Raw genomic sequence first — 25,620 nt, 5'->3', positions numbered from 1 at the left:
ATATTATTTGATTATAAACTCATGACCATTCGCTAAATTAGTCAAACTAGAACTCTCATCATCCAACATCACGAACAATATATACTTTATAACTATATAAAATTACTCTCAAACAAAATAGAGCATTGAAGAAACATATATGTAATATCTTAGAAGAAAAAAAAATGTAATAAATAAGCATTCATTCCTTTCTTCACTCAACTTTGACTTCACGCCTCCCATTCATATCCTCGAAATTAAATTATATATATATATATTAGTTGAATATTTCTTTACGCAAAAGAAAAAGAATAAAATATTATTTAAAAAAAAAAACCTTCCATGTATTTGGCAATTAGCGAAAGGAACAATTAACAATAATTACATCTGCATCTTCCCAATCCATCAAGATCCCAAAAACCATCCTATCTTCAGAATTAAACAACAAAAAAGAAAAAAACGGCTAACACTGATCCAGAAATGCGAAGCCATGATGAGGCGACGGTTACAAGACGCGTGACCGTACAGAGCGTCTCTGTTTTCTAGCCGCCGTCTTAGGCACCGCCATGTCCGCCGTTGATCTGCTACATGATACGCCGTCCCAGATCTCGGCAAAAGCTCGAATTATAATCCCATGGTTACACGGCGAATTGAGATGAAGAAAACAGCTAAGAAGCTCTCGAAGCCCTTCTTGAGTGTAAATTTCGTTTTCCAAAATCATTTGCAGCATCGATTGTCGGAAATCCACATACGGATCGCTGGAATCCTTCTCCACCGCTACGCTCACGCCGCCGATTTTCCACGACCCGTTACCGACAACCTCGGAGCCATACGACATGTCGACGTCGCTAAGCTTCTTGTCGGAAAAACTCGAGGGCGAGCGGAAGAGACGGCGGTCGGAATTGGAGTTTGGAGACTTGGGCTTGGGGCGGAAAATCTGTGAGAGAATGGATTTGGGCTTCCGGCAACTTCCACAGCCAATGTCGACGGAGGTGAAGTGGACGAGCAGCTTTTTTTTGACGGCGGCCATTATGGGTGGAGGTGGAGGTGGAGGAGGAGAAAGCAGAGGAATGGCGGAGGGGAAATAGGGAGTGGAGTGTTTAGAGCTCTATAAATCCTGCACGTGAGCTACGACTGGTCCCACGTGCATGATGACCTTGTCTGACCTTTTTTAATAATCCAAATTTTAATTATGAAAAAGAAATTATTATTTCAATTTTGCTTACCCTTCCATCTTAATTAATTATTGGCGTGTTCGATTAATTATGATGGCCCTTTTGACCAAAAATCCTCATTTTTAAATTTTATTTATTTATTTAATTACATTTAAAAATATAATAAAAATTAGGAAAGTGTTTAAAGATCTGCAATCTCAATTAATAGCACAAAGTCTTCGCTTACAAAATTGATAATTTAATTGATTTATAAAGGAATATCAGAATTAATTCCCGTTTTCAAATTTCCATAAATTAATTTATTTATATTTTCAAAGCAATTAATTGAATTTTAATACTCGAGACCTTCAAAGTTGAATCTCATTATGACTGACTCCTCCAGGGCTATCTTTCACATTTATGATATGATTTTGTCACACATTAGCCAACTAGTAATCATATGATAAGTTCAGTTTTAGAAATTATATTTGTTTATTTTATTTTTAAATTTATTATATATATATATATATATATATATATTTTTTTTTTTTTTGTGAGGTACATGAACCAGGAGATGTTTTGAAATCATATTGTATATGCCCATGTCGGGTTTCAAAATTTGGCAGATTGCATACATAAAAACTTTATTGTATAATGAAAAATTGGATGTATATGTTTGATAAAATAAATGAAATAAATATTTATGGATATTAAAAAGACTTAAGTAATTGGCACAAAGTTGAATGGTCCGTGAAGGCAGTGGTTGGAATGATTTCAATCATTGTTGAACCGAAGTCACGAGGTCGCCTCCCAACGTTACACAAAGTCCCAAAACCCATCACCTTAATTTTCTCTATTAACGTTATCCACTTCAAGTATTTCAATGGTATTATTAATTAGAATATACTGAATGAATTAAAATCATATCAGACTAAAAGTGATTATATACCAGTGTTGAATTGAATTTTGAATCTAATCTAGTATGTAGAGATAGTTTTCACTCTTGAAAGCAAGAAGTAAATAATGTGACCATACCATAAGAGATGGAGAGGAATGTGGAATGTTTGTTTGAATCGTCCGAACGAGTAATAACCTTGAGAGAACAAATCTGGACTAAGAAAATAGCAATTGATTTGACCTTGGTCTAAGTTCGGGTAATTGTTGACAGTTGAAGTTACGATGATTGATTCAAAATCCGGTGAACAAACTTCCAACTAATAACTACTTTTAAGGCATAAAGGAGTTGGAATTAGAGAAGGAAGGAAATAATATAGTCTTTGGAAGGCCAAATCAAATGCAAATAATAGATGCCGCCACGTCTCTTAGCTTGCTGGTAAACAAACTTTGCACTTTTTTGGGGTGCTGTACCCCATTTTCGCTTACGTTCTAGGACGATTTCCAAATGAGGCCGGTTTTTTCGCACACATGGGAAAAAATTATTTTTTAGCATTGTAGCGGGGAATGTCCTAACTCGATGGTTGGGAGCCGAATTTTGCAAAACAAATGCGTTTTTGCTTGCGTTCTAAGGCGGTTTCGAAATGGGGCATAGATAATAGCTACATATACTAACAAGAGAACATTATGACTATCAAGTGTTAAAGTTTCAAATTCTGATTTGATTTATATTTAAATTCTATAGTTAGTTGATTACAAATAACTTTCGTTTGAGGGGTTCAAGCTGACGCAAATAGTGATTGAATGAGATGATCGTTGGATCTCTAGAAGTGGTCGTTGGAAATAGTCATCAATGGTGAGTGCACGATGGTTGCTAGTGGTGAAATTCACTGTAGTTATCCTTCATAATCATCGACAGCGTATTTTAGTCATTTTAATATATTATTGGGTTAATCATTTAAAAAAAACACTTTTTCTTCACCAATTCCATAAAAAATAAGCTTATTTCTTTAAATTCATTTACTGAAAAATTATTGTTGGCCGGGGACCAATCTTACTACAATAATTAAAAATTAAACAAGACTTAGTTTATCCACGAAAGAAAATCAAGATAAGATTGACAGATAGAGGGTTATTAAACCTGACTTATTATGATTATTATTATTATAAAACATTAGTAAAGAATATATATTATTTTTGTAATTTAAGTCTTTATATATATTATAAAAGTCTCTCTCTAAACACTATACAACAATAAATCAACTTCTTCCAAACTATGAATTATCACATTTAATTTTAAAATTGACCGCGACTATTTCAATTTGATTATGCTTTCGTCATTCAAAAATCTAACATGATAATACTCGACATTAATTTTTTCCACCCTTCGTCATTTGAATAAGTTAAAAGAAGAAAACAATAAAATAATAAAATAAACTAAATTTTAAATTAATTATGCGAAATCAAAATTGAATAGATAAATATTAAACTTCCTTGTTAAATAATAATAATAATAATAATATAATTTTGTATAGTTTGTAACTAAAAATACATCCATGATTCTAAAGATAAGATGATTAAGAAATAATTAAAAGATATGATATGTGGTGGGAAATTTAAAAATGTTATTTAAAACCAATTAAAAATACGATAGAGATGGAAAATGAAATTAAGAATATTGAATAAGAAAAACGAAGGCCGGGTCAAAATCCAGAAATTTAATGGAAGGTGTGGATTAATAATAAATAAATAAATAAATAAATAAATAATAATAATTGGAGGGAAAGTGGGAAGATGGTCAACCAACTACAACAATTTTTTGAAAATAAATTAAAGAGCGTTACTCCCTAGGTGCTTTGATTCTCCTTAATTAACGACATGTTTTGAGTTTTAAAATATATATTTTTTTAATTTTCTTTTGGGCCATAAGTTTCGTGTTCCCAAATTTTATTTCATTCCACTTTACGTTATCACTAAATTAACTATATCACTAATTCAAATAACACGCCTTATTCACACTAATCTTTTTCTACCTTATATTATTTTTATTATTCAAATGGATTAATATTTTATCTGAATTGATTTTTTTTTTAGTTTAATTTGTGCGAACGTGAAGGTTACAAAACCCTAGTTGATGAATTAAGCAATTAATGAATATTTTCATTATTATTTGTGAGTTCTAATTAAAAAAAAAAATTAATTATAGTTTCCATTTAAAAATAATTATATAAGACATAACAAAGAACAAAACAACTCAAAATACCGAAAAAGGAAAGGAAAAAGAAAAGGAAAAAGAAAAGGAAAGAGGGGAAATTACCAAACTATCCTCCTCATAACTGCCTGAAGAACAACCAAACTGGTTTTGAATAAGAAGAGGAAGAATCTCAGGAAAATCATCGCTTCTCCCCTCTGACTGAATCGCGTGCAAGAGAAAGACGAAGACGTCCCCTGCAAGAAATCTTCTCTCTCCTATCATTTTCTCTCTCTACAAAGCTCCATAACTATATCTTCTCTTCCTCTCGATCTCCATTTCCTTCACGCCATTCCAAAATCCTTTCCCCCAAACCTTCAAACTCCGCTCTCCTTCTTTCTCTTCCAGAGGTTTCTGGCGTTTCTCGTTTTGTACCAAGTCAACTGACGGACTTCAATTTCTTCTTCGATCACGGTAATATTATATCTGCCGTTTCCTTATTTATATGTTTTTTTGATTATTGGTTAGGACTTTGGACTTTGGATGTTGGATGCTGAGTCCATTTCTTTCCTCTGTTGTTGAGCTCTCTTTTAGGTGAATTTGGCGGGAGTTGATTGTGTTGTTGTGTAGTGAATCACAATGTTGGGAGAGTTTATGGTTCGATGCCTTCTGTGAGTTCTTTGTTTCTTCGATTCCAAGAGAGTTTCTCTGGTTTTTATTTTTCTTTCTGGCGGTGGATTTAGTGATTCATGAGTATTGATCAATGTAGGATGCTGTTTGGCTATGCTTATCCTGCGTTTCAATGCTACAAAACGGTTGTGCAGAGTCGGATTGAAATCCGAGAGCTTCAATTCTGGTGTCAATTTTGGTAAGAACGATTCCGGTTTTGCTATTCGATTTAGTGGAGCGGTTGATGATTTGTGCCCTGATCTATAGCTGTTGACCTGATTATTTTATCGTCTCTCGTAATCAATAAGCATTTATTTCTCGAATTCCATTCTAGTCCTTCTGATTATAGCTAATTTACATGCGCAACCTTGATGAAGAGCGATCGACTTAGATTTTTGTGTTTGGGCACAACAGTGGAAAGGGTTTTGTTGACGCTCTTTATGGCTTTGCCTTTGTCTGCTTTGAACATTGAGTTTGAGTAGCTTTCACTCCACTTTGTTTTTGGTTACGTTACTTTTGAATTGAAAGCCTATTTATTCAATATTTGCAGGATCATTGTGGCCATTTTAACAGTTGTTGAGAGGATTGCTGACACTTTAGTCGCATGGTATGTGTAGCTTTCTATATTTCTTTCCCTAAAGAACGTTAATAACTTATTGCATTTCTCATCATTTCGCCTGTGCTTAAAATTTATGGTCCAAAACTTTGTCAAGGTTGCCCATGTACGGGGAATTGAAGCTGGCCCTCTTTATCTATTTGTGGTATCCAAAGACCAAGGTAAGAAAACTGAGAGATGTAATCATTGAAGCTAATTCTCTATATGTTATTTGATGATCTTGTAGGAAAAGGCAAGAAACATTATGTACACGATAATAAAGTTCTAATCATTACGTAACGTCTAACTTAGTTCATATAACCATCAACACGAATCAGAAACTACTTGAAACACCATGTGAATTATCAAGGTTTGGTGTCAATTTGAAGCTTCAGAATTAAATTGATTGCCGTTAAGTTTCTTGCCATCTAACTGTTGACGCAAATTAGGAACTATTCGGAACTAAAATGTTGATTTTGAAACTTACATTGAAGTAGAAACTGTCTAAATCTACCAAAATTATAGGAATCTGAAGTCCTATTTCAAAATTTTCAAACAAGTAGCTTAAGAACAAGATGTAAGAGCACAGGACATATATTTCTAATTTGAATACAGCTGATCTGTTTGTTAATGTTGGGCTAAAACAATGCAGGGAACAAAATATGTGTTCGACACTTTACTGCGGCCCTTGATAGATAAACACGAAACAGATATTGAACAGAAGATGGGGGATTGGAGAGTCCAGGGCTGGGAATTGGCCCTATTCTACTGGAAAAACTGTACTGAGTTGAGCCAATCTGCAATCGTCCAAGTCATTAACTACATAGCTAGGCCTGCAGCTGCGGCCCCAGACGACAGGGTAACCTTCTGATCCTCTTCCTCGAAGCCCTTTTAGTTTTAGCAGTTAATGAGAGCAAGAAAGAACTTATTTTCCTGTGCTTTTAAGACATTTACAAAAACCTTATTAGGAATAGAACCCAGCCGGAGCATCGAAATCCATTTAATTAGAGATGAAAATTGACATTTTGCAGAGGAACGAACGTCACCAACGTCCAAGTGCGCCGCCAGCGCCACCACCACCTCCGCCGCGTCCAAATGACTTGCCCTCGTTCTTCCATAAGCCTCCAAGGAAGACCAAGGACTCGAGCAAGAGCAATGCCATGAAGTGGTTTCCAAGTGTCCCTCCTCTGCCCGGCTCCAGTAATCGGCGTTCCACAGCCACATCGGAGGACTTTGATGTGCAATTTCCCCTTCATGATCAAACAAACTATTTTTACGAAGATCAAAACCACAACCAAGCTCGATTCCGAGGATCCAAAAAACCCTACTAGAAGTTACCGAACAAAAAACTGTACATAAAAAAGAAGAAGACAACACTGCAAACCCTCTCCCCGACCAAAGGAAGATAAAAGATTAGATTCATTTTGGAACTTTTCATCAAACATTTACATCCCAATTTTTCTTTTTCTTCTTCTTCTTAGACTGTACTCATAGGGGTGTATGTGCATATATTCATTAATACATAGAACAGAATAGAAACAGATGACGATTTATTTCAGTCAAAGGGGGGAGCTGATTTGTATTTCCCCTGACCACCATTAATAGACAAAACTGAACCCCACAACGCGAAATATCCGATCCAAAGCCTTTGTCACGCTGGAAATTATGTGCAGGTTGAGGAAGCCTAGACAAGCTGAAAATCTGAGCCAGATACGGCGGAGGAGGTGGGGTCCTGATGATCCCGGAGAGGAAGACATGGGTTGAAGATACGCCCAAGCCGCTTGCTTCACGAGGCGGTTGCGGATCGAGATCTCAAAGCCCGAATTTGCTGCAGAGGCAGCGGTGGGGGAGCTCATGGAAGTCGGAGATGGCAAAATGTCTCTGAGAGAAGTGTAGGTAAGGGAGTGGGAGGAGGATTTAATCGGGAAGAGCTCGAAAGCCAATGGCGGCGATGCAGCTGAGCCGCCAGAGGACTTGGTGGCGGCGAAGGCGAAAAGGTTTAGTTTTGATGGCACAACGACGGGCACCGCGATGGAGTTTCTTCGGCGGAGATTCGGCGGTGGTGGGTATGGTTTTTGAGCGGAGATGTCGTCCATGGCGGCAGAAACAGAGGCTTAGTGGAGAGGAGAGAGAAGGAAGAAGGGTGGCGCGTTTTTGCATTAGGGGAAGAACACAAATAAAATTAAATGGTCAGAATCGTTGATTGTTCTTTTCAACCCATACTTTTTCTTTAAAATGTGAAAAAGGTGAAGGGGAAATTCTTAAACTAATCCACTATTTTCCAAATTCGCAACAAGTTTAGAACAAGTTTGTGGGTTTAGGAACGCCACATATACTCCTTCCATGAACATAGCCAATGAATCCAATCCCAATTTCCCCCCCCCCACAATTTCCCCCCCACTTGTCGTTTTCATAATCTTTACCTCACCTTCTTTATTCAATTTGTTAGAGATTTTAAGCATCAATTTTGTTTGATTTATACTGTGATTATATAAAATTGAGCCTCTAATGAACCCACATGCACATTAGACCCAAATATATGTTAGATGGATGTTTTTTTTTTTTTTTTTTTAATGTATAGGCATTCCTTGTTCATGAATGTTTTCATCAAAAGATACTTTTTGTAATTAGTACGTTTCTTTTAATATTAATGGATCAAAAGATCTGATTTATAAAAATAAAATAAAAAGAAATAAATAAATAAAAATATAGTAAGACAAAATATGCAGGAAGAAAGAGATTAATAAGAATAATATGCCTAGATAAAGTCGGTAAAAGTAACTAGTTTTAACCATGTTAAAAATAATAAAAAAAGGGTAGGAGTTCAAAAGTAAAAATTAAAAGATGAAAAAAGAAATATATAGAATAGAAATTGGACTAAAAATGAATCTTTTTTTTTTTTGTTCAACTTTATTCTGTCCCTTTAATCCATCGTTTTTGTTCAACTTTATTCTCTGTCCCTTGATATCTTAATATTTGAAGTCGTATCAAAAAAATGCAATAAATATTTGAACTTTTCACCGTAAATAAATAAATATATATTCACTAAATAATTTAATTAGTTAAAGTTTATTGTCGTAACTAAGAAATTAGAGATTTATTATTTATTTTTATTTATTTTTACTGATTGCAAACATTCATTATTTAGTAAAAATTGTACTAAAAAAATGTATAAAAATGGAAAATAATGGTGAAGGGAAGTGGATGGATGGATGGTATTGTAGAAATGGGCTATAGGCCTGAGATTCAACAACTTGTTTATGGGCCAAGCTTTCTAAGCCCAAAATCTGATGCGAAACTACCATATTACCCTTCTTCTTCTCGATCTTCCATTCTGTAGCAAAATGGATATTTCCAGGATTGCCCCCAAGTGTGTGGAGGTGAACCAGGGAGCTATCCAACGCTTCCCTTTACTTATCCTCTCGTCTCCATTTTTGCGCCTTAGACTGACTTTCTGCTGCAGCTTCCAGCTTCCTCCTCCGCTATGGCTTGCTCCGCCGCTACCGCCACCGCCACCGCCCTCTTCTCCTCCAACCCCTCCGCTTTTCCAGCCAAGTCCAATGCTCCCACTGCTTCCGCCCCCTCCTCTCGAAACCTAGCACTCCCCAAATCTTTCGTCGGCCTTCGTAAGTCCTTCCAGCCTTCCGCCCCTCGTTCAATTTCCTCCTCCCGTGGAGCTAGGTCCAGACGGAGCTTTGCTGTCCGTGCTTCTGTAAGTGTTGCATCTCTCACTATGCCCTTGTTTTGCGGCGTTTCACTCTTTTGGTGAAGTTTGAAATTGTAATTTTCGTTTTGTTTTCCTTGTGATTCTTGTTTGGTTTTTCTTTCTGAAGTCCGAATGCATTTACTAGGATGTTTTGTTTCCCCTAATTTTGGTTAATTATGTAATGATCAATGGGGCATTTTATTCGTATATATTTGGATATTGGCGGCAACAATGAGCCATTTCTTTTGTACTCCGACTGCATTATGCCAAAATTTTGGAAATCCAACTTATTATTCCCTAAATGTCGCCTTTTCAAATACCCTTTTCTGAAAACTTCTCCTGTCTTCGTTATGTTCTTTGAATTTTTCTTCACGTAGTCAGATTATTGATTCAGTCATGCAGGGTGAGTTTAAACAGTTTGTATCTATTAGAATTTTCATGTATATTGTATATGTAACTTATGATATTTGTTCGTGCAAGGCAGAAATCAGCGTCTTGCAACTCAAAATATGAACATGCGAGTTATTTCTTTTGAGGGTTCCACTTCTGACGTTGTGTTCCATTATTTGTTTTTACAGAGTGAGTTGCCATTGGTTGGAAATGTAGCACCAGATTTTGAGGCTGAGGCAGTTTTTGACCAGGAATTTATCAAGGTAATTCTCCATGGCTTAGGTTTTGGATACTGTTTATTCCTCTTTGTTGTCATCAGACTGTATTAGTGCAATGATTTTTGGAGTAGAATTACAGTAAGCTTATAAAAGGTTTGGTTAAAGATTATGTGCAAGTTTCAAAGGTTTACCGTTCGGATTGCATCGTCTTCACATTTGATCTAAAGTGTTATGATTTCAGGTTAAACTTTCTGAGTACATTGGGAAGAAATATGTGATTCTCTTTTTCTACCCATTGGATTTTACGTTTGTTTGCCCCACAGGTTTGTTGCACTAAACTATACCAAATTGAAGCTCAGCAAATATTGTTTTGAGCTGCTTTGAACTTGTGTTTATTTTACCTCCTATTTTGTAGAGATTACTGCTTTCAGTGATCGGTATGAAGAATTTAAGGAGCTAAACACAGAAGTTTTGGGTGTTTCGGTTGACAGTGTTGTAAGTAGATACTTGCTTCTCTTGTTCAACAAAGTTATACTTTTGCAAAAAAGTTTTGTGTTGATGAAATTCTGCTTCTATTCCTCAAAATGTGGTAGCTTGTTCTTTGAGATTCCACATCGATTGGAGAGAGGAACGAGTGCCGGCGAAGACGCTTGGCCTCGAAAGGGAGGGGGGGGGGGGGGGGGGNGGGGGGGGGGGGGGAGGGGTGGATTGTGAGATCCCACATCGGTTGGAGAGGGAACGAAACATTCTTTATAAAGGTGTGGAAACCTCGCCCGTTTTAAAAACCTTGAGGGGAAGCCTGAAAGGGAAAGCTCAAAGAGAACAATATCTGCTAGCAGTGGGCTTGAGCTGTTACAATTTTGGTTGTGATTGTGATGATACTAAATAGAACCTTTTTGCAGTTCTCACATCTTGCTTGGGTCCAAACTGATAGAAAGTCTGGTGGGCTTGGTGATCTTCAGTATCCTTTGGTTTCTGATGTCACTAAATCAATTTCAAAATCTTATGGTGTGCTGATCCCAGATCAGGTATGTCAATATCATCCCTTACTGTATTACAAAGTTTGTTCCAAATTAGACCACTACCATAAAACCATTGTTCTAAGAAACCAAGCAGCTGATGAGCTGTTGTGAATGAAAACTGGAATTCGGTTTTTGCTGATATTGTAATAAGAAAAAACATGACATCCCACGTCGGTTGGAGAGTTGAACGAAACATTCCTTGTAAGGATGTGGAAACCTCTCTCTAGCAGACACGTTTTAAAACCATGAAGCTGACGGCAATACGTAACGAACCAAAGTAGACAATAATGCCCGCGGTGGAACTTTAGTCATTAGAATAAGCAATTTTAATTTTGTAGGCATTGTTTGAGTATACGTCTACAATAGGCGTAGAAGTCACATGGTTGTAATTGCTTACCTAACCTTTATCCACAACAATTTAATGAACAGGGAATTGCACTAAGGGGTCTGTTCATAATTGACAAGGAAGGAGTTATCCAACACTCAACAATAAACAATCTTGGTATCGGTCGGAGCGTAGACGAGACGAAGAGAACTCTCCAAGTAATTTCAATCATTCATCTAACAAGAAGAAGATTGTTTATCAAGAGTTGTTGTTCATAATTTCCTTGTCTTTGATGTTGCAGGCGTTGCAATACGTGCAAGAGAACCCCGACGAAGTTTGCCCAGCGGGATGGAAACCCGGCGAGAAATCGATGAAGCCAGACCCCAAGGGTAGCAAAGAGTACTTTTCTGCTATTGCTTAATTGTGTGTAAGAAGTTTGAATCTGGTGCAATGTCATTGCCAGTTTAGTTACTCCGCTTGTCGAACAAATTGGTTAACGAGGCTCGAGTCATCTCATCATCTCATCATCTCGTCATCTCGTCATCAGATATATAGAGTGTTGAATTTTATCTTCTTTAGATGAATTAAGCAGACAGGCTCTATGGTTTGTTTTGTAGAATTATTATCCTTAATTTGCAATGGCATCAATGGTTTCACGCCCTCTGCTGCTCGTGTCTTGTCAATGAACTCTAAATTTCACGATCGATCGAAAATGAATCGAACTTCGAGTTTCAATGGTTCTCGGATTAAATCTGCTAGAATTTGTATCCTGATGAACCGAACTTAAACTTTAATATTTAATTTGATTGCTTAACACAGTCTATCATGGAATTAATACAAAATCATACACTTTTTTTTGGGACATTAATCATTAAAAATGTGCCTCACATGTCCACGCCTACCATTCATTACTTCAAAGTCAAATTATACTATACAATTTTTATTTCAATTAATAATACGTAATAATTATATATATATATATATATATATAAACAAAGCCTTTATTTTCCCAATTTCTTTTTGTTTTCACTGCCAACATTTATACATAAATGGCCACAAGAAAATAATAAAAAGAAAAGGGAAAAAAAGGGATAGTTCCCTGTGTTCCTGTGTTCCTGTGTTGAAGTTTATATAATATTATATCTTTATTATAAAATATTGTATACCCAAGTAAAGACAAAACACCCCCGCTTTTTTTCCATCAAGCACTTTGACCAAAACCACATGTATTACGTGGCAATCTCTGATTCGGCCACGTAACTCCTCCTGTCCACATCTTCCCACACCAACTGTGATATTATCTCGTCGTACTTAGGTTCGTATTCCTGTCGCATTTATTAAAAAAAAAAAAAAAAAAACTCAAACTCGGGTTAGTATTCATGTATTACGTGAAATCCTAGCTCACAGTCCAAGACCACAACTAGCAGATATTGTCTACTTTGTTACAGTATAGCTGTTACCCTCACGATTTTAAAATTGTCGGAAGGGATTTTCACAATTTTATAAGAAATGTTTTGTGCTCTTAAAATTATTACGATTAAAAAAAAAAAAAATACCTCGAGTTGTTGGACTAAAAGCTTAGCAGTTGGAGCAGACACAATAATTCGACGTGCAGTTGGCGAAACAAAGCCTTCATCAACTGTTTTATCGATGAAACTCAGCAACGAATTGTAGTATCCATCCACATTCAACAGTCCCACCTGTGCAAATTTTATATCATTTTTTTTCATAATTAATCATACAACTTTGTTTGACCACCAATTTGATGTGCCTTTTAAATTTAACATCTCCTCCTCTCTTGTTTCCATCAAAATAATAATAATTGCGTTATGATTACCAACTTGACTCGCATTCACGTGTTTTGATTCTATTCCAAGGATTGTTATTGTCTCTCGATTTCGGATTGAGAGTTGACCCAACTGTTATCCGTATCGAGCATTTGACTAAATAGACTCGAGAACTCTATTGATTATGATTACGGTCGAATAACTTGTTTATGAAGCAAAAGGGTGTTGAAAAATGGGATCTTTTTTGGTGTGTTCTCCAAAAGACATGTGGAATAATTATAAAATGGAGGGCCAAACTAGAACATGCTTGTCATGTGAAATGGCTATTATGATTTTATATCATTATGCATTAAACACAACATGCCATTTATGGATGAGACCAAATGTTTCTCTGTTAGACTAATACAACTCTCCACAATAGTATGAATTTGTCCACTTTGAGCATAAGCTCTCATGGGCTGGTTCTGGGCTTCCCCAAAAAGCCTCATACTAATGGAGAGGGAGTATTCTTTGATTATAAACCCATGAACATTCCGTAAATTAACGGACTTTCATCATCCAACAGTTTTAACAGTATCCCACTGTTAGCCAAAATTCGAGAATTTAGGTGGTTAAGACAAAGTATATTCACATAAAATGAAGATTTTTTTTAATACTCACCGGCTTGCGATGGATCCCAAGTTGTGCCCATGTAATAACTTCAAGAAGCTCTTCAAGGGTCCCATATCCTCCTATGATTCAATTTCAAAGTTAGTTAAATTCACCGAATTTAAACCCAAACCCGAACCCGAATGACGTATGAGGTCAACGAGTACCTGGTAAAGCGATGAAAGCATCGGCTTGGCGGGCCATCTCGGCCTTTCTTTGGTGCATATCCGACACCGGTTTGACTTCTCCAACAGTCCCACCAGTGATCTAAACATATTCAAAATTCATAAACTTAGTAGCCATTAGTTCATGCAAAGGAGAAAAAAAATGGTACAAATGTTAGAACTTTAGTGTACGTACCTCAACCGGCATTAGGGTTCGTGGAATTATTCTGTAGAACAAACAAAAACACACAAAGATCAACATTCCATGAATGTTCTCATTGACTTCCAAAACATAAAAATTTACAAATAATAATGAAATAGAGCTGTCGGGTTCCAACAAAATCATAACTTTTTGAACAAAAGCCCAAAACAACTTAATTATGAATGATGTCTTGTAATTTGAAGATGAGATTATGAAGAAATGTAGAGAGAGAGAGAGAGATAAACCCTAGAACATGACGGCCGCCATCATGAACAGCTCGAGAAACAAGACCCATCAATCCCACGCTGCCTCCTCCATAAACAAGATCAATTCTTCTCTCCACCTTCCAACAAAAAAAAAAAAAAAAAAAAAAAAAAAAACATTCAAAATTCAAACACGTGGCGCAAGAAAACAATGGAAAAAAGTTTTGATTTTTAAACGATAATGGAGAAAATGAGGCATAGAAGAGTGTGAAGAAGATAGCCTAAGTGTAGCTAAAAAACCAGGGATCATTAGAAGTGTCATCATATCAATCAAGCACGTTTGGTTTCCTAGTTCACAAATATTTTTGCACAAAACCCTAAAAATGAAATTTTTTTAGATCATGCATGAGACAGGTTATAGCTCAACCCTCTCGTGGTATCAAATTACAGACCGAAAAAGATGAATGGTGAGATTCCACGTCGATATCGATATCGATGGTAGAGAGAAAGAATCATTTTTTTTATAAAAGTTTAAAAATTTCTTTCCCGCAGACGAGTTTTAAAAACTTGCGAAGAAAAACCCGAAAGGAAAAAGGAGGAGGAAAGAACCAGTTCTTTGGCAAGCTCAACAGCAGCAGACTGGTAGGTAGGCTTGTTCCCAGAACTGCTTCCACAGAAAACACAAATCCTCTTGAATTTGGATTTTGTCTCTTCCATTCTTCTTTCTTTCTTTCTCTCTCTAAAATGAGACAAGGAGGAAGCTTGAGAAACAAACCCAACTGAGAATTTGTTTATATAAACACCAAAACTCTTTTAATTTTTATTTTAATTAAAAAATAATAATAAAAAGTAGAAAGAAATGGCTTTTGTTCTTTTCTGAAATTTAAAAAAGTTGCAAAATTTTTATATTATATGGAAAGTGGAATATTTGGAGAAAAACTCGTTTTTTTAAATTTAAAATTTTACATTTGTTTTTCATATGGGATTTTGATTACGAATGTGTATACGTAATCTACTACGCGTGGACCTTTTAATCTGCGTGAATACGAATTTGACACGTGGATTGGGTTCGATTTTATTTAGATTATGATAAAGTTGTGTTCCACGTAGGTCAACATATTCTTATTTACGCATTTTTAAGGATAATTAGCACGAGAAAAATTACCATTTTATGATTATTATTATTATAATACCAATTAATAACAACTTTTTCAACGTTAATACTCTATTATTCAATCAATTTTGCTCATAATTATTTAAGGGTGTAAGACCATTGACACGAAATTGCTCCGAGATTCCGATAGGAGATGGAGAACAAGACATTTCTTATAAACGTGTGGAAGTCTTTCCTTAATAGACGCGTTTGAAAATAGTGATAGACAATATCGGTTAGTGGTGAGGTTGAACTGTAATAGGTGATATCAAAACTAGACACTAGACAGTATACCGACGAATACGTCGGTCTCCAAAATAGTGGTTGAAGCTCAAGATGATATATAAGAGATATCTGCCTGCAGCGGATTTGAGTCGTTACAATTTCGTTACAAAGTTGCTTTTAAACGCCATCGAATAAAAAATATCCAAAATAATAATAATATTAAAAAAAAAGTTGTGTTTTACACTTTTTATGATTTAAATAAATGACCAATCCAATTCATGCATCCAAGACCGCCATCAATCTCTCCCATTTAAGTATTTTTCTTCTGTCCACCAGTAATTTTCTTTGACTAAAATAGAGGATATATATAAAATTTAATACAATATATTATGATCATATGTTATTGTCAATAGATGCATATCTTTTATTTTAATAACAACATAGTTTCGTGCAGAGAATAATACACACGCATAAATATTCATAATTATTTCCATGAGAGGTACCTCTCTTCAACTGATGTGAAATCTCATGAAAACAATATCTTCTAGCGATGGGCTTGAATCAGTGTTCATTTTAAAACCGTGAGATTGAAACGATACCCAACAGGCCATTATTTACATAAACTTTATGGCTAACTTTATAGCGCTTTAAAAAAGTGATTCGAGGAAGCAATTCTAAATTTTGAAATATTTTATTATTATTTATGAGACGGGTAAAGCATAAGAATATGAATATAAAATTTTAGTTTTGTTGGAAAGTGATGTTTTGACAAAGAGAACAAATATGTAACATATCTAATGAATGGGACCAATTAAAATTTGTTTCGTGGAAATATTGTCTTCATGCAAACTTGAATATATAAAATGAACCCAGTAAATCCATAGAAGCAATGAATTTGGTGTAAAAATGTGACAAAAAGCCGTTAATGTCGCTATCTCATAATGTAATACAGAGTCAATTTTTTTTTTTTATTAATTTAACTTTTTTTTTTATTTTTAAAATGCTTTTTTAGTGTTGGAAAAGTCAATATTGTTGTAGTGACATTTGTTCCACATTTGAGATAATTAGTTTTGGTATATTGTTTTTGGAATGAAGAGGTGTCAGTTTGAAATTAGTTATTTATTTTAATGTTAACTGTTTTTTTTTCTTGTTTGGCTTAGATTTTGTGGCTAATATTACACGTGTTTTTTAACTGTGAGCTATTGGCTAATTTCTTTTACAAAAATGGTAGGTTTAAATTCTAATATTAAAAAAAAAAGAGTTAAATTATAAATTTAATCCAAAAATTTTCATTTTTGTAAATATCTAATAATTTTTATATTTTTAATATCTAATAAAATTATTCAACCTTATCTAATATGTTTTGAAATTCAATTGGATAAATAGATTCATTGATTTTTTTTTTTCAAAAATATTGAATATAATAAAAATTTATTCGAAATAACATTGAAAAATCATGTATAAAAAATTATTAAATAGTTGTAAAATTTCAAGGTGAAGACAAAGTTGTAAATTAATGTTTTAAAGTTTTAGTTATTGGGCCGTGTGTAAGAACTATTGGGCCGACCCTGTAATGAACTTTGGATTAGAGGTCAAAGTCCATATTTAACTTCGAAAGGTTATTGGATCGACCCATTACATTTCTAGTAAGAGCTTGCACGGTTAAATTACAAATTTAGTACGTCGATGTTGATGATAGTGTCCATCACCTAACTCTGGTTTTGAACAGGAACGGTAGTAGACCGCTGCTTGAGATGTTATGTTCGATGACTCCATTTATCACGATTGAAGCAGTAGAATAATAAACATCGAAAGAATTAATTTTGAAGCTACCCAAATTTGTTTGGAGGGTAATTTTGTGAGAAAGGTTGAGATTATCTTAATTTCGAAGCATCGAACTTATTCATCAAAGAAAAAAAAAAGTTGCTTTATAAAGTGATGGTCGAGAAATATGAATTAAATATGGAAAAATGATGTTTATTTGATCATAAATGCAAAAGGTTGGTATTAGTTAAAAAGTGTGACACTTTATGTTGTCCAATATCAAAGTGGTTATTCTTTTTCCTCTACCACACCACTTTTTTTTATAAGAGTAAAGAAGAACCTTCATAGTGAAGGATGCCTTCCTTTGGAACGAAGATAAAGAGAGAGAAGGACAAAGAATTGGGCAAAAAGTGAGGTGCGAAACCGAATAAATTGTTATAGCTTGAATACGTTGGGAGGACTGAGATTCTTTTGATCGTTCATTCATGTATCACTCACATTTATTTTGATATCGCATGTTGGCTAATATTTGCATTCGTTCGTCCTCGAATCATGTTTTATCGAGAAAGGTGCTGTTTTGCTCGGATACCATTTATAACATCTCATACCTAGAATTTAGACAAAAATTCATAATCGGGATTTGACACTTGAAAAACCCAACATTCTTATACTATTTGTAACATCTCATACCTAGCCCAATATTCCCCTTGCGATATGTTTTTTAAGGGTTGACTATCCACACATACCAACACGACTAGTCTATCTAACATGTTTTGTCCTCGCTCACATGAATCTCCGAAAAATTCATAAGATGTCACTCAATATAGAATTGTTCCAAGTAAAACATATTTAGTCATGAAGTTTCTATAATTGAGCTAGTGAAAAAGGATGTATAGTGACTTTTTTTTTAAACCTCTCTCAGAATTGCTTTAATTTAGATGTACTCTTAGATTCATTCATTTACCTTTCATCTAGTCCGATGAAAACTCTAAGAAATGAAATTAAAAATTAGCAAATTATTTTTATTTTTATTTTTCATTTTAATTTTTTGAAGTCAGGATCTTTTAATAGATTTAAAAATAAAACTAAAAAAAAGATTAAAAACCAATCAATTTAATTAAACCTAAGTAGAATGAAATGCATGTAGTGTCATGTAGAACCGAACAAATTAAAAACCGATCAATTTAATTAAACCCTCAAGTACGATGAAATGCATGCCTTGTCATGTAGTACAGAACAACAAAGATTAAAAATCCATCAATTTAATTAAACCGTTAAGTACTATGAAATGCATTATGTGTCAGGTAGAACCGAACAGTAAAGATAAAAAAATCTTTCAATTTAATTAAACTCTTGAATATGATGAAATGTATGTTGTGTAGAACAAAATAGGGAAGATTAAAAAGCCATCCATTTAATTAAACCCTTAAGTACGATCAAATGGATGCGGATTAAAAATCCATCAATTTAATTAAATCCTTTAAGTACGATGAAATGCATACCGTGTCAAGTGACCACATGGCTGATGTTGATTCCATAGTACACTCTCTACTTAACGCTGAAACTTGTGCGCTGCTTCCAGCTCACCCTCTTGTCCCCTTCCCTTCTTAGTTCTTCCTCCCCCCATTTATACTTCCAAGGAAGAACCCAATCCAAGCTTCTTCCATGGCGGCTCCTCCCCCGCTCTGTTTCTCATACATTCTCCTCCTCTTCTCCGTTTCCGCCATTGTCGACGCCAACGCCAACTCCATCACTCTCCCTCTCTCCGCCTTACCCCACCCTTCTTCCTCAGATCCACTCCAAAATCTCAATTTCCTCGCCTCTGCTTCCCAGAACAGAGCCCATCAAATCAAAACCCCAAAATCCAACTCCGTTTCCAAATCCCCTCTCTCCCCCCATAGCTATGGAGCTTACTCCGCTCCACTCAGCTTCGGTACCCCACCCCAGACTCTCCATTTGATATTTGATACAGGTAGCAGCCTCGTTTGGTTTCCTTGTACTTCCAAATATCTCTGTTCCCAATGTTCGTTTCCCAAAATAGATCCTCTCCGGATCCCAAGATTTGTCCCCAAATTGTCCTCTTCCTCCAAGCTTGTCGGCTGCCAGAATCCAAAATGTGCTTGGGTTTTCGGCCCTGACGTGAAGTCTCAGTGCCGGAATTGTAACCCGAAAACAGAGAACTGTACCCAAACATGTCCTGCTTATGCTGTTCAGTATGGCTCTGGTTCCACGGCCGGGCTTTTGCTATCGGAGACGCTGGATTTTCCCGATCAAAAAATCCCCAATTTCGTTGTGGGGTGTTCGTTTCTTTCGATTCATCAGCCTTCTGGAATCGCTGGATTCGGCCGAGGATCCGAATCGCTTCCGTCGCAAATGGGTCTGAAGAAATTTGCCTACTGTCTCGCGTCTCGGAAATTCGACGACTCGCCGCATTCCGGCGAGCTGATTCTAGATTCCGGCGGGGCAAAGACCGGCGATCTCACCTACACGCCGTTCCGCCAGAATCCCTCTGTATCTAACCATGCTTATAAGGAATACTATTACTTATCAATAAGGAAAATCCTCGTCGGTAACCAGGACGTGAAGGTGCCGTACAAGTATCTAGTGCCGGGATCCGACGGCAGCGGTGGATCTATCATTGATTCCGGCTCTACCTTCACGTTTATGGACAAACCAGTGTTCGAAGCCGTGGCGGAAGCGTTCGAGAAGCAGTTAGCGAATCGGACGAGAGCCACCGACGTGGAATCTGCCACCGGATTACGGCCATGTTTTGACATTTCGAAGGAGAAGTCGGTGGAGTTTCCGGAGTTGATATTTCAGTTTAAAGGCGGAGCGAAATGGGCACTGCCGTTGAATAACTACTTCGCTTTGGTTAGTAGCTCCGGCGTTGCGTGTTTGACGGTTGTAACGCATAAGGAAGCGGCGGGCGGCGGCAGTGGGCCGTCCGTGATTTTGGGGGCTTTTCAACAGCAAAATTTCTATGTGGAATACGATTTGGTGAATGAAAGATTAGGATTTCGGCAACAGAGTTGCAGTTAGAAGCGGCGTGGATTCGGTATAGTATGCTGTTGTTATGTTTGTAGCTTTGGGTGGTCGGCGGCTGGCATATTGACCGGAGCTACGACGTTGGTTTAAATTTGACAATTCAAAATCATATTTTTCCCCCCTTTGTTGTAATAATTACTGGATGATATTGTAATCAAATGTGTCATATTTGATAATCAAAGGAAGAAAATAGAGTAAATAAATGTGGGAAAAGGTGTATTAAATAAAAAAGGAGAGAGTGGGGTGGTTGATAATGAAATTAGTTGGGGCAAGACTACATGTGATTATGAATTTGAGTGCCAACACCCAAAATTGAGTCACACCCACGTGCTTGTGGCTAAATGGAAACTTTTCTCTTCTTTAAATTTTCTCCTTTAAGATTTTAAAACGCGTCTTTAACATCAAAGAAGTACTTGGTAGCGGCTACTCGTAGGTTTGGACGATTACAAAAATGTTATATTACTATTTATTCCGACAAAGCTGGTAGATTCTCCCTCTTTTTCTTTCCACGTGGAATTGGGTTCTTTAGGTTAAACCATATGGAATTTCAATTCTTTCGGGTAACAAAAGCACCTTTTAGTCACTTTTTATATTCATTGTATCACGCAATGATATAACGTTGAGGATGTTTCGAGAGTTTATTATAGAGAGGGTCTACTCGTGCACCGTTCGGTGTCAAATTTTGATATCATTTGTAAAAGTCAAGGCCCATCGCTAGCAAATATTAGAGAGAGTCTAGCCTCCAAACATCCCTCGTAACAAATGTTTTGCTTCTCTCCAACCAATGCGGGATCATACAATCTACCCCTGGAGACACAGTGACACCCTACTTTGTGAATGACTTTGGTATCATTTGTAACAACCTAAATCTACCGCTAGCAGATATTGTTTGTTTTAGTCCATTACATATAGTCGTCAGTATCACTATTTTCTCGGAAAAAAAAAGTATTAAAATAAAATAAGAAATTAAATAATCCTCCAATTAATTAAATTCTCACACGATACGGGTAGAATTGAAAGATTAATTAAATAATGTTAATTACGTGTGAAGGAAACTGTAACATAATTTAATAAGATGCGTGATGAATGGGCCCATATGTATATGGCCCACAAAAGCTAAAACTTTATTAGATTAATATTGGGCTGAGAATTGGGCCTGATGGGCTTCTATTTTTCGTGAAGATTTCTCGATTTCAGTTGATATATTCCACGTCCGTACGATTTTTGTTGGTCCGAAAATGTGGGTTTCTTTTCCCTGCAACAATTTCGGATATCTTAATGATTCCATTGGCATCAATTTACATAATGCTCTGCTCTTTCTTTCCACAGAGACCTTTAATAAACGATGACCTGCCGCCTCTGCTCGTGCTATTGGAGGCTCTCCTGCAACTTTCACATCTCAGCTTTACTTTCGACAATTACCGGTCGAAACAAGATGTGCCCTTCCTATTTTTTTTCTTGACCGACGCATGGGTACGGCTCCGCTCATAAAAGATTCTCTATTTTAATCAACTTTTGTTTCGTTTAGAAGGCTAGTGCTTGAAATGACCAATCGTGACGCATATTATTCAATGGTTGTTGGTAAGCTTAGACAACGGGAGCTTTTGAGTTTGATGCATCACTCTTGAATTTGATTCTAAATAGAGTTAAAAGAGTCATTTAAATACGGGAGAACCATTGTTATAGAATAGCTTTCACTTCAAGGTTAAGAAGGCATGTGTGGTTTGCGGTAAGGAATGGAGGGGAAATGTCTACCATTAGCTCATTATACTATTGGCTATTTGAATGAGAAACATACATATATTGTGAGATCCCATATCGGCTCGAGAGATAACGAAGCATATTTTATAAGAGTGTGAAAACTTCTCTTGAATAGACGCATTTTAAAAACTGTGTAGCTAACGACGATATGTAACGAGCTAAAACAGACAATATCTGCTGGCGGTGGACTTGGGCTGGTATAAATGGTATCAAAGCCAGTCACCGGGAGGTGTGGATTGTGAGATCTCACATCGATTGGAGAGGGAAACGAAGTATTCCTTACAAAGGTGTTGGGTGTGGAAACCTCTCCCTAGAAGACATGTTTTAAAATTGTGAGACTGAGGGTGATATGTAACGGGCCAAAACGGGTAAATCTACAAGTAGTGGAGTTGAACTGTTACACAAGTTGATACAACAACACGAACACAACAATATGTTTGTTTTAAATATCTAGAACACATTCTAGATTAAACCCTTCAATCATAGAATGAATCTCAAAGTAAAAAGGACTATTATCATTACAACAATCATCCCCCTCAAATTCTAAGCGGATCAAACTATATATGATTACTGTAAAAGGATGGGAGCGATTAAGTAATTGGAAAATGCTTCGAAGGGTAGAAGGGAAATGATTGAGAGTGAGAGATTGATGAGACACGAATGATTAAATGGGATAATCATAATAATGTTGGAGACTTACGCCTTTTAAGTGGGGATTTGATATAATTTAGATGGAAAAGGAAGAGAGTTTTGTGGGAAATTAAGTAAGATTGTAGGGACTCGAGCAAAGAATATTAGAACTTTAAGAAAAAGGCAGTGTTTGTGGGGATGGTACGTATCGCCCTTTACATAAACTTAAGCCTGTCATTTCAAAATTGTACCAACTTTTTTTTTCCTCATATCGTAAGCTTTAAGCCTCAGTCCCTTCCTCTTTGAACTTTGTAGCTATTTACACTCTCTTTCTATAAATTTCAATATGGTTTTGGTCACTGCTCTGCTTTAACTCACATGGCCACGTAGAGGGACCAAAGATGCTTATTTTGAAGCTCCAAAAGCATATAAATGAGCACCCCTTTTGAGTAGATAATGCCATATTTTGCTTTTAATATCACCTTTTTTCCTCACACTTCTTTGCTTTGCTTTTACTAAAACAAACCTAAAACAAAACCCAACAACCAGAATTTTGAACAAAACACCATATCTAGTTTAATGCACTTCTAATTACCTTCCTTTTTTGGGAGATTTTGGGCCGAAGATCAGCACAGATTTTGTCTTCTTTGGTCGGGTGGAGAGATATGAACGAAATATTACTATAAAAGTGTGGAAATCTCTTCCTAGTAGACATGTTTTAAAAATTTTGAGAGAAAAGTCCAAAGAGAACAAGTAGGTTCGGACGGTTACAAATGGTATCAGAGCCAGACACTGGACGGTGTGCCAGCAAGGACGCTAGACTCTAGAGGGTGGATTGTGAAATCCCATATCGGTTGGAGAGGGGAACGAAGTATTCTTTATAAGAATGTGAAACCTTCCCTACTAGACGACGTTGAGGAGAAGTTTGAAAGAAAAAACCTACAAACGACAATATCTGCTTCCGTTCCAAGGTATTAGGCTTGGGGAGTGGGCTTTTGTTATAGTTACTCTTTGAAAGTTGAAAATGGAGACAGAAAGAGAAGAGAGATAGGGTGGTTATGAAGCAATGCATTTATTCTCTTGTTGTTGTTGTTGTTCTTCTTCTTCTACTTCTTCATTGTTTCTTTCCATATTCAAACACTCCTTTTGGAGCATTTTAGGCCATAAAATGCTTTGTGTTGTGTTCAAATTATTGGGTGCTCTCTTTGTATGTCTTTTAAGGACAACAAAGATGGATACTACAACTTAACTTTTTGACCGAGACCAAAAGCATTCTTAACTATATGTACAGTTAAACCCACAAATTCTTCGAGGCTTTTATTTTATTTTTATTTTTATTCTAAAGTCCTACCAACAAAATGGATTCAAGTTTGTATGTAATAACTTCCAATCATTTATTCCTTTCTCCCATTTCATCTATTGTTCATCATATTTTCAGTCAAATTAAGGATTTTGTAATAAAATATGAATGGTACGAAGAATTAGAACAAATTTGAAGCAAACGTTGGTCGTAAAGAAAGCAAATCGATCTCATGCATAGGTGACTATGAACTCTCTTTAGATCGCTACCATCTTTAATCTTTATTCCACCGTTGTTTTGCCATTTTCTTTTTTCTTTCTTTCTTTCAAATAGCTCTTTCTGTAAGAACAACGAAGAAAAAAAAGAAAAAAAGAAAGATGAAGATGATTGAACAATGACAAAACAGATCTCTCTCGTTTGTTGTGTTGGAGAAATTACTATAAAAATTCTTTCTTTTTTTCTTTTTCTTTTTTCTTTTTTCTTTTCTCTTTTCTTTTTCCCTTTTTTTCTCTCTTGATCTAGATGTAGATGGGGTTGGTAATTCAAAAAGAAAAAAAATATAATAATAATAATAAAATGAATGGCTTCTCAAGGATTTCAATGTTTTATGTGTTCTTTTTAATGGATCCATGTGTTTGTAGCCAATGCCACTTTATCTTTTTCAATGGCTTCATGTATAATGAAAGGAGCTATAATTTCAATTTTGAAATCTTTTGATATGTGTTTTAGGAGGTATTTGGTGTAGCTTATGCAAGACTCAACAAAGGTATACGTATAATATTTGAGATCATATCTAAATAAGAGTGATAAGTTAATGAACTTTCAAAGTCAATCCCATCGTATAGTAACAATTTAGGCTCAGGATTTGAAATTTGAAATTGACACTCGATGACCCCGACATTCCTCTATGATATGATTTTAATTTCGTATTGTAACAATCTAGGCTCAAGAGTGATAAGTTAATGAACTTTCAAAGTCACCCTATGCTCAAAATTACTGGTTTTGATTCATTCATGTATCTGTTTTTTTACTCTACCTGAAATGTGATAAATGAAAAGGAGAGTAAGAAGTAAGAAGATTGGTATTTGGATGATTTAATAATAGAAAAGAGAAAGGGTTTTGAGAAGGGAGTAAAGTGAACAACTTTTAAGAAAAGAATAGAGAATGAAGGAAGGGAATTTTGGGGGAATGCATCAAATGTTCAATTCAAAGCCCTCACTCCAACACATATCTTTGATTCCCAAATGAATATCGGACACACTTCCCCATTCATTTTCTTTCTTTTCTCCATACCCTACCTTAAACCATTCCATCAAACACATAAACATGAACATGAACATGAACATCCATCACTTTTACTATTTCTAGCTCCACAACTCAACTTGTGTTTGGTTATGCTGTCTCTCCAAAAATTGCTACTCAATGCGTGAATCCCACTTCCCCTTACCAAAACAGAATATCCCAATGCTTTGGTAATACATAAAAATATAAGATTTGTTGTATTGATTTTGATGTTAGTGCCACTACTATGAATATATATATAATACCTTAACAAAACTTGCATAAAAAAGAGAGAAAAAAAAAAAAAAAAAAAA

At 35.7% G+C, this 25,620-nt stretch overlaps 6 protein-coding genes and 1 long non-coding RNA gene across 8 annotated transcripts; 3 read left to right on the top strand and 4 right to left on the bottom strand.

Moving 5' to 3' along the window:
- Positions 1-308: 308 nt before the first annotated feature.
- Positions 309-1,153, bottom strand: LOC111446128 (transcription repressor OFP6-like). The gene has a single exon (XM_023084799.1). The coding sequence runs from the start codon at positions 1,007-1,009 to the stop codon at positions 485-487; it is 525 nt and encodes a 174-aa protein (XP_022940567.1). The 5' UTR covers positions 1,010-1,153; the 3' UTR covers positions 309-484.
- A 3,244-nt stretch (positions 1,154-4,397) lies between these two features.
- Positions 4,398-7,035, top strand: LOC111446104 (putative HVA22-like protein g). Of its 2 annotated transcripts, none has more exons than XM_023084777.1 (7): positions 4,398-4,692; positions 4,849-4,889; positions 4,988-5,086; positions 5,438-5,494; positions 5,601-5,664; positions 6,135-6,341; positions 6,514-7,035. In XM_023084777.1, exons 2-7 carry the CDS (start codon positions 4,858-4,860, stop codon positions 6,811-6,813), a joined length of 759 nt encoding a protein of 252 aa, XP_022940545.1. In that variant the 5' UTR covers positions 4,398-4,692; positions 4,849-4,857; the 3' UTR covers positions 6,814-7,035. The 2 variants fall into 2 exon arrangements, with proteins under 2 accessions (XP_022940545.1, XP_022940538.1); XM_023084770.1 differs by having other exon boundaries at positions 4,399-4,692; positions 4,813-4,889.
- On the bottom strand, positions 6,061-6,593 carry LOC111446140. Its single transcript, XR_002711025.1, has 2 exons — positions 6,505-6,593; positions 6,061-6,415 (listed from the first exon to the last, which is right to left on the bottom strand). It is a non-coding gene; the product is annotated as an uncharacterized LOC111446140 (long non-coding RNA).
- Positions 7,036-7,080: 45 nt separating the features above from the next.
- LOC111459312 lies at positions 7,081-7,578 on the bottom strand. Its single transcript, XM_023102196.1, has one exon. It carries the CDS (start codon positions 7,576-7,578, stop codon positions 7,081-7,083), a length of 498 nt encoding a protein of 165 aa, XP_022957964.1.
- A 1,261-nt stretch (positions 7,579-8,839) lies between these two features.
- On the top strand, positions 8,840-11,807 carry LOC111446096 (2-Cys peroxiredoxin BAS1, chloroplastic). The gene is made up of 7 exons (XM_023084760.1): positions 8,840-9,194; positions 9,767-9,841; positions 10,038-10,119; positions 10,212-10,291; positions 10,699-10,824; positions 11,248-11,361; positions 11,445-11,807. Exons 1-7 carry the CDS (start codon positions 8,967-8,969, stop codon positions 11,562-11,564), a joined length of 825 nt encoding a protein of 274 aa, XP_022940528.1. The 5' UTR covers positions 8,840-8,966; the 3' UTR covers positions 11,565-11,807.
- Positions 11,808-12,143: 336 nt separating this feature from the next.
- On the bottom strand, positions 12,144-14,916 carry LOC111446119 (cytokinin riboside 5'-monophosphate phosphoribohydrolase LOG7-like). The gene is made up of 7 exons (XM_023084787.1): positions 14,757-14,916; positions 14,190-14,287; positions 13,939-13,969; positions 13,746-13,845; positions 13,591-13,661; positions 12,700-12,843; positions 12,144-12,468 (listed from the first exon to the last, which is right to left on the bottom strand). Exons 1-7 carry the CDS (start codon positions 14,862-14,864, stop codon positions 12,373-12,375), a joined length of 648 nt encoding a protein of 215 aa, XP_022940555.1. The 5' UTR covers positions 14,865-14,916; the 3' UTR covers positions 12,144-12,372.
- Positions 14,917-18,799: 3,883 nt separating this feature from the next.
- LOC111446087 (probable aspartyl protease At4g16563) lies at positions 18,800-20,699 on the top strand. Its single transcript, XM_023084749.1, has one exon. The coding sequence runs from the start codon at positions 18,955-18,957 to the stop codon at positions 20,326-20,328; it is 1,374 nt and encodes a 457-aa protein (XP_022940517.1). The 5' UTR covers positions 18,800-18,954; the 3' UTR covers positions 20,329-20,699.
- Positions 20,700-25,620: the final 4,921 nt, after the last annotated feature.

Source organism: Cucurbita moschata, unplaced genomic scaffold (genome assembly GCF_002738365.1).
Source record: "Cucurbita moschata cultivar Rifu unplaced genomic scaffold, Cmos_1.0 Cmo_Scf00001, whole genome shotgun sequence".
Lineage (NCBI taxonomy): Eukaryota > Viridiplantae > Streptophyta > Magnoliopsida > Cucurbitales > Cucurbitaceae > Cucurbita > Cucurbita moschata.
Note: the sequence above shows the minus strand (reverse complement) of the source record. Positions and strands in the feature narration are given on the sequence as shown.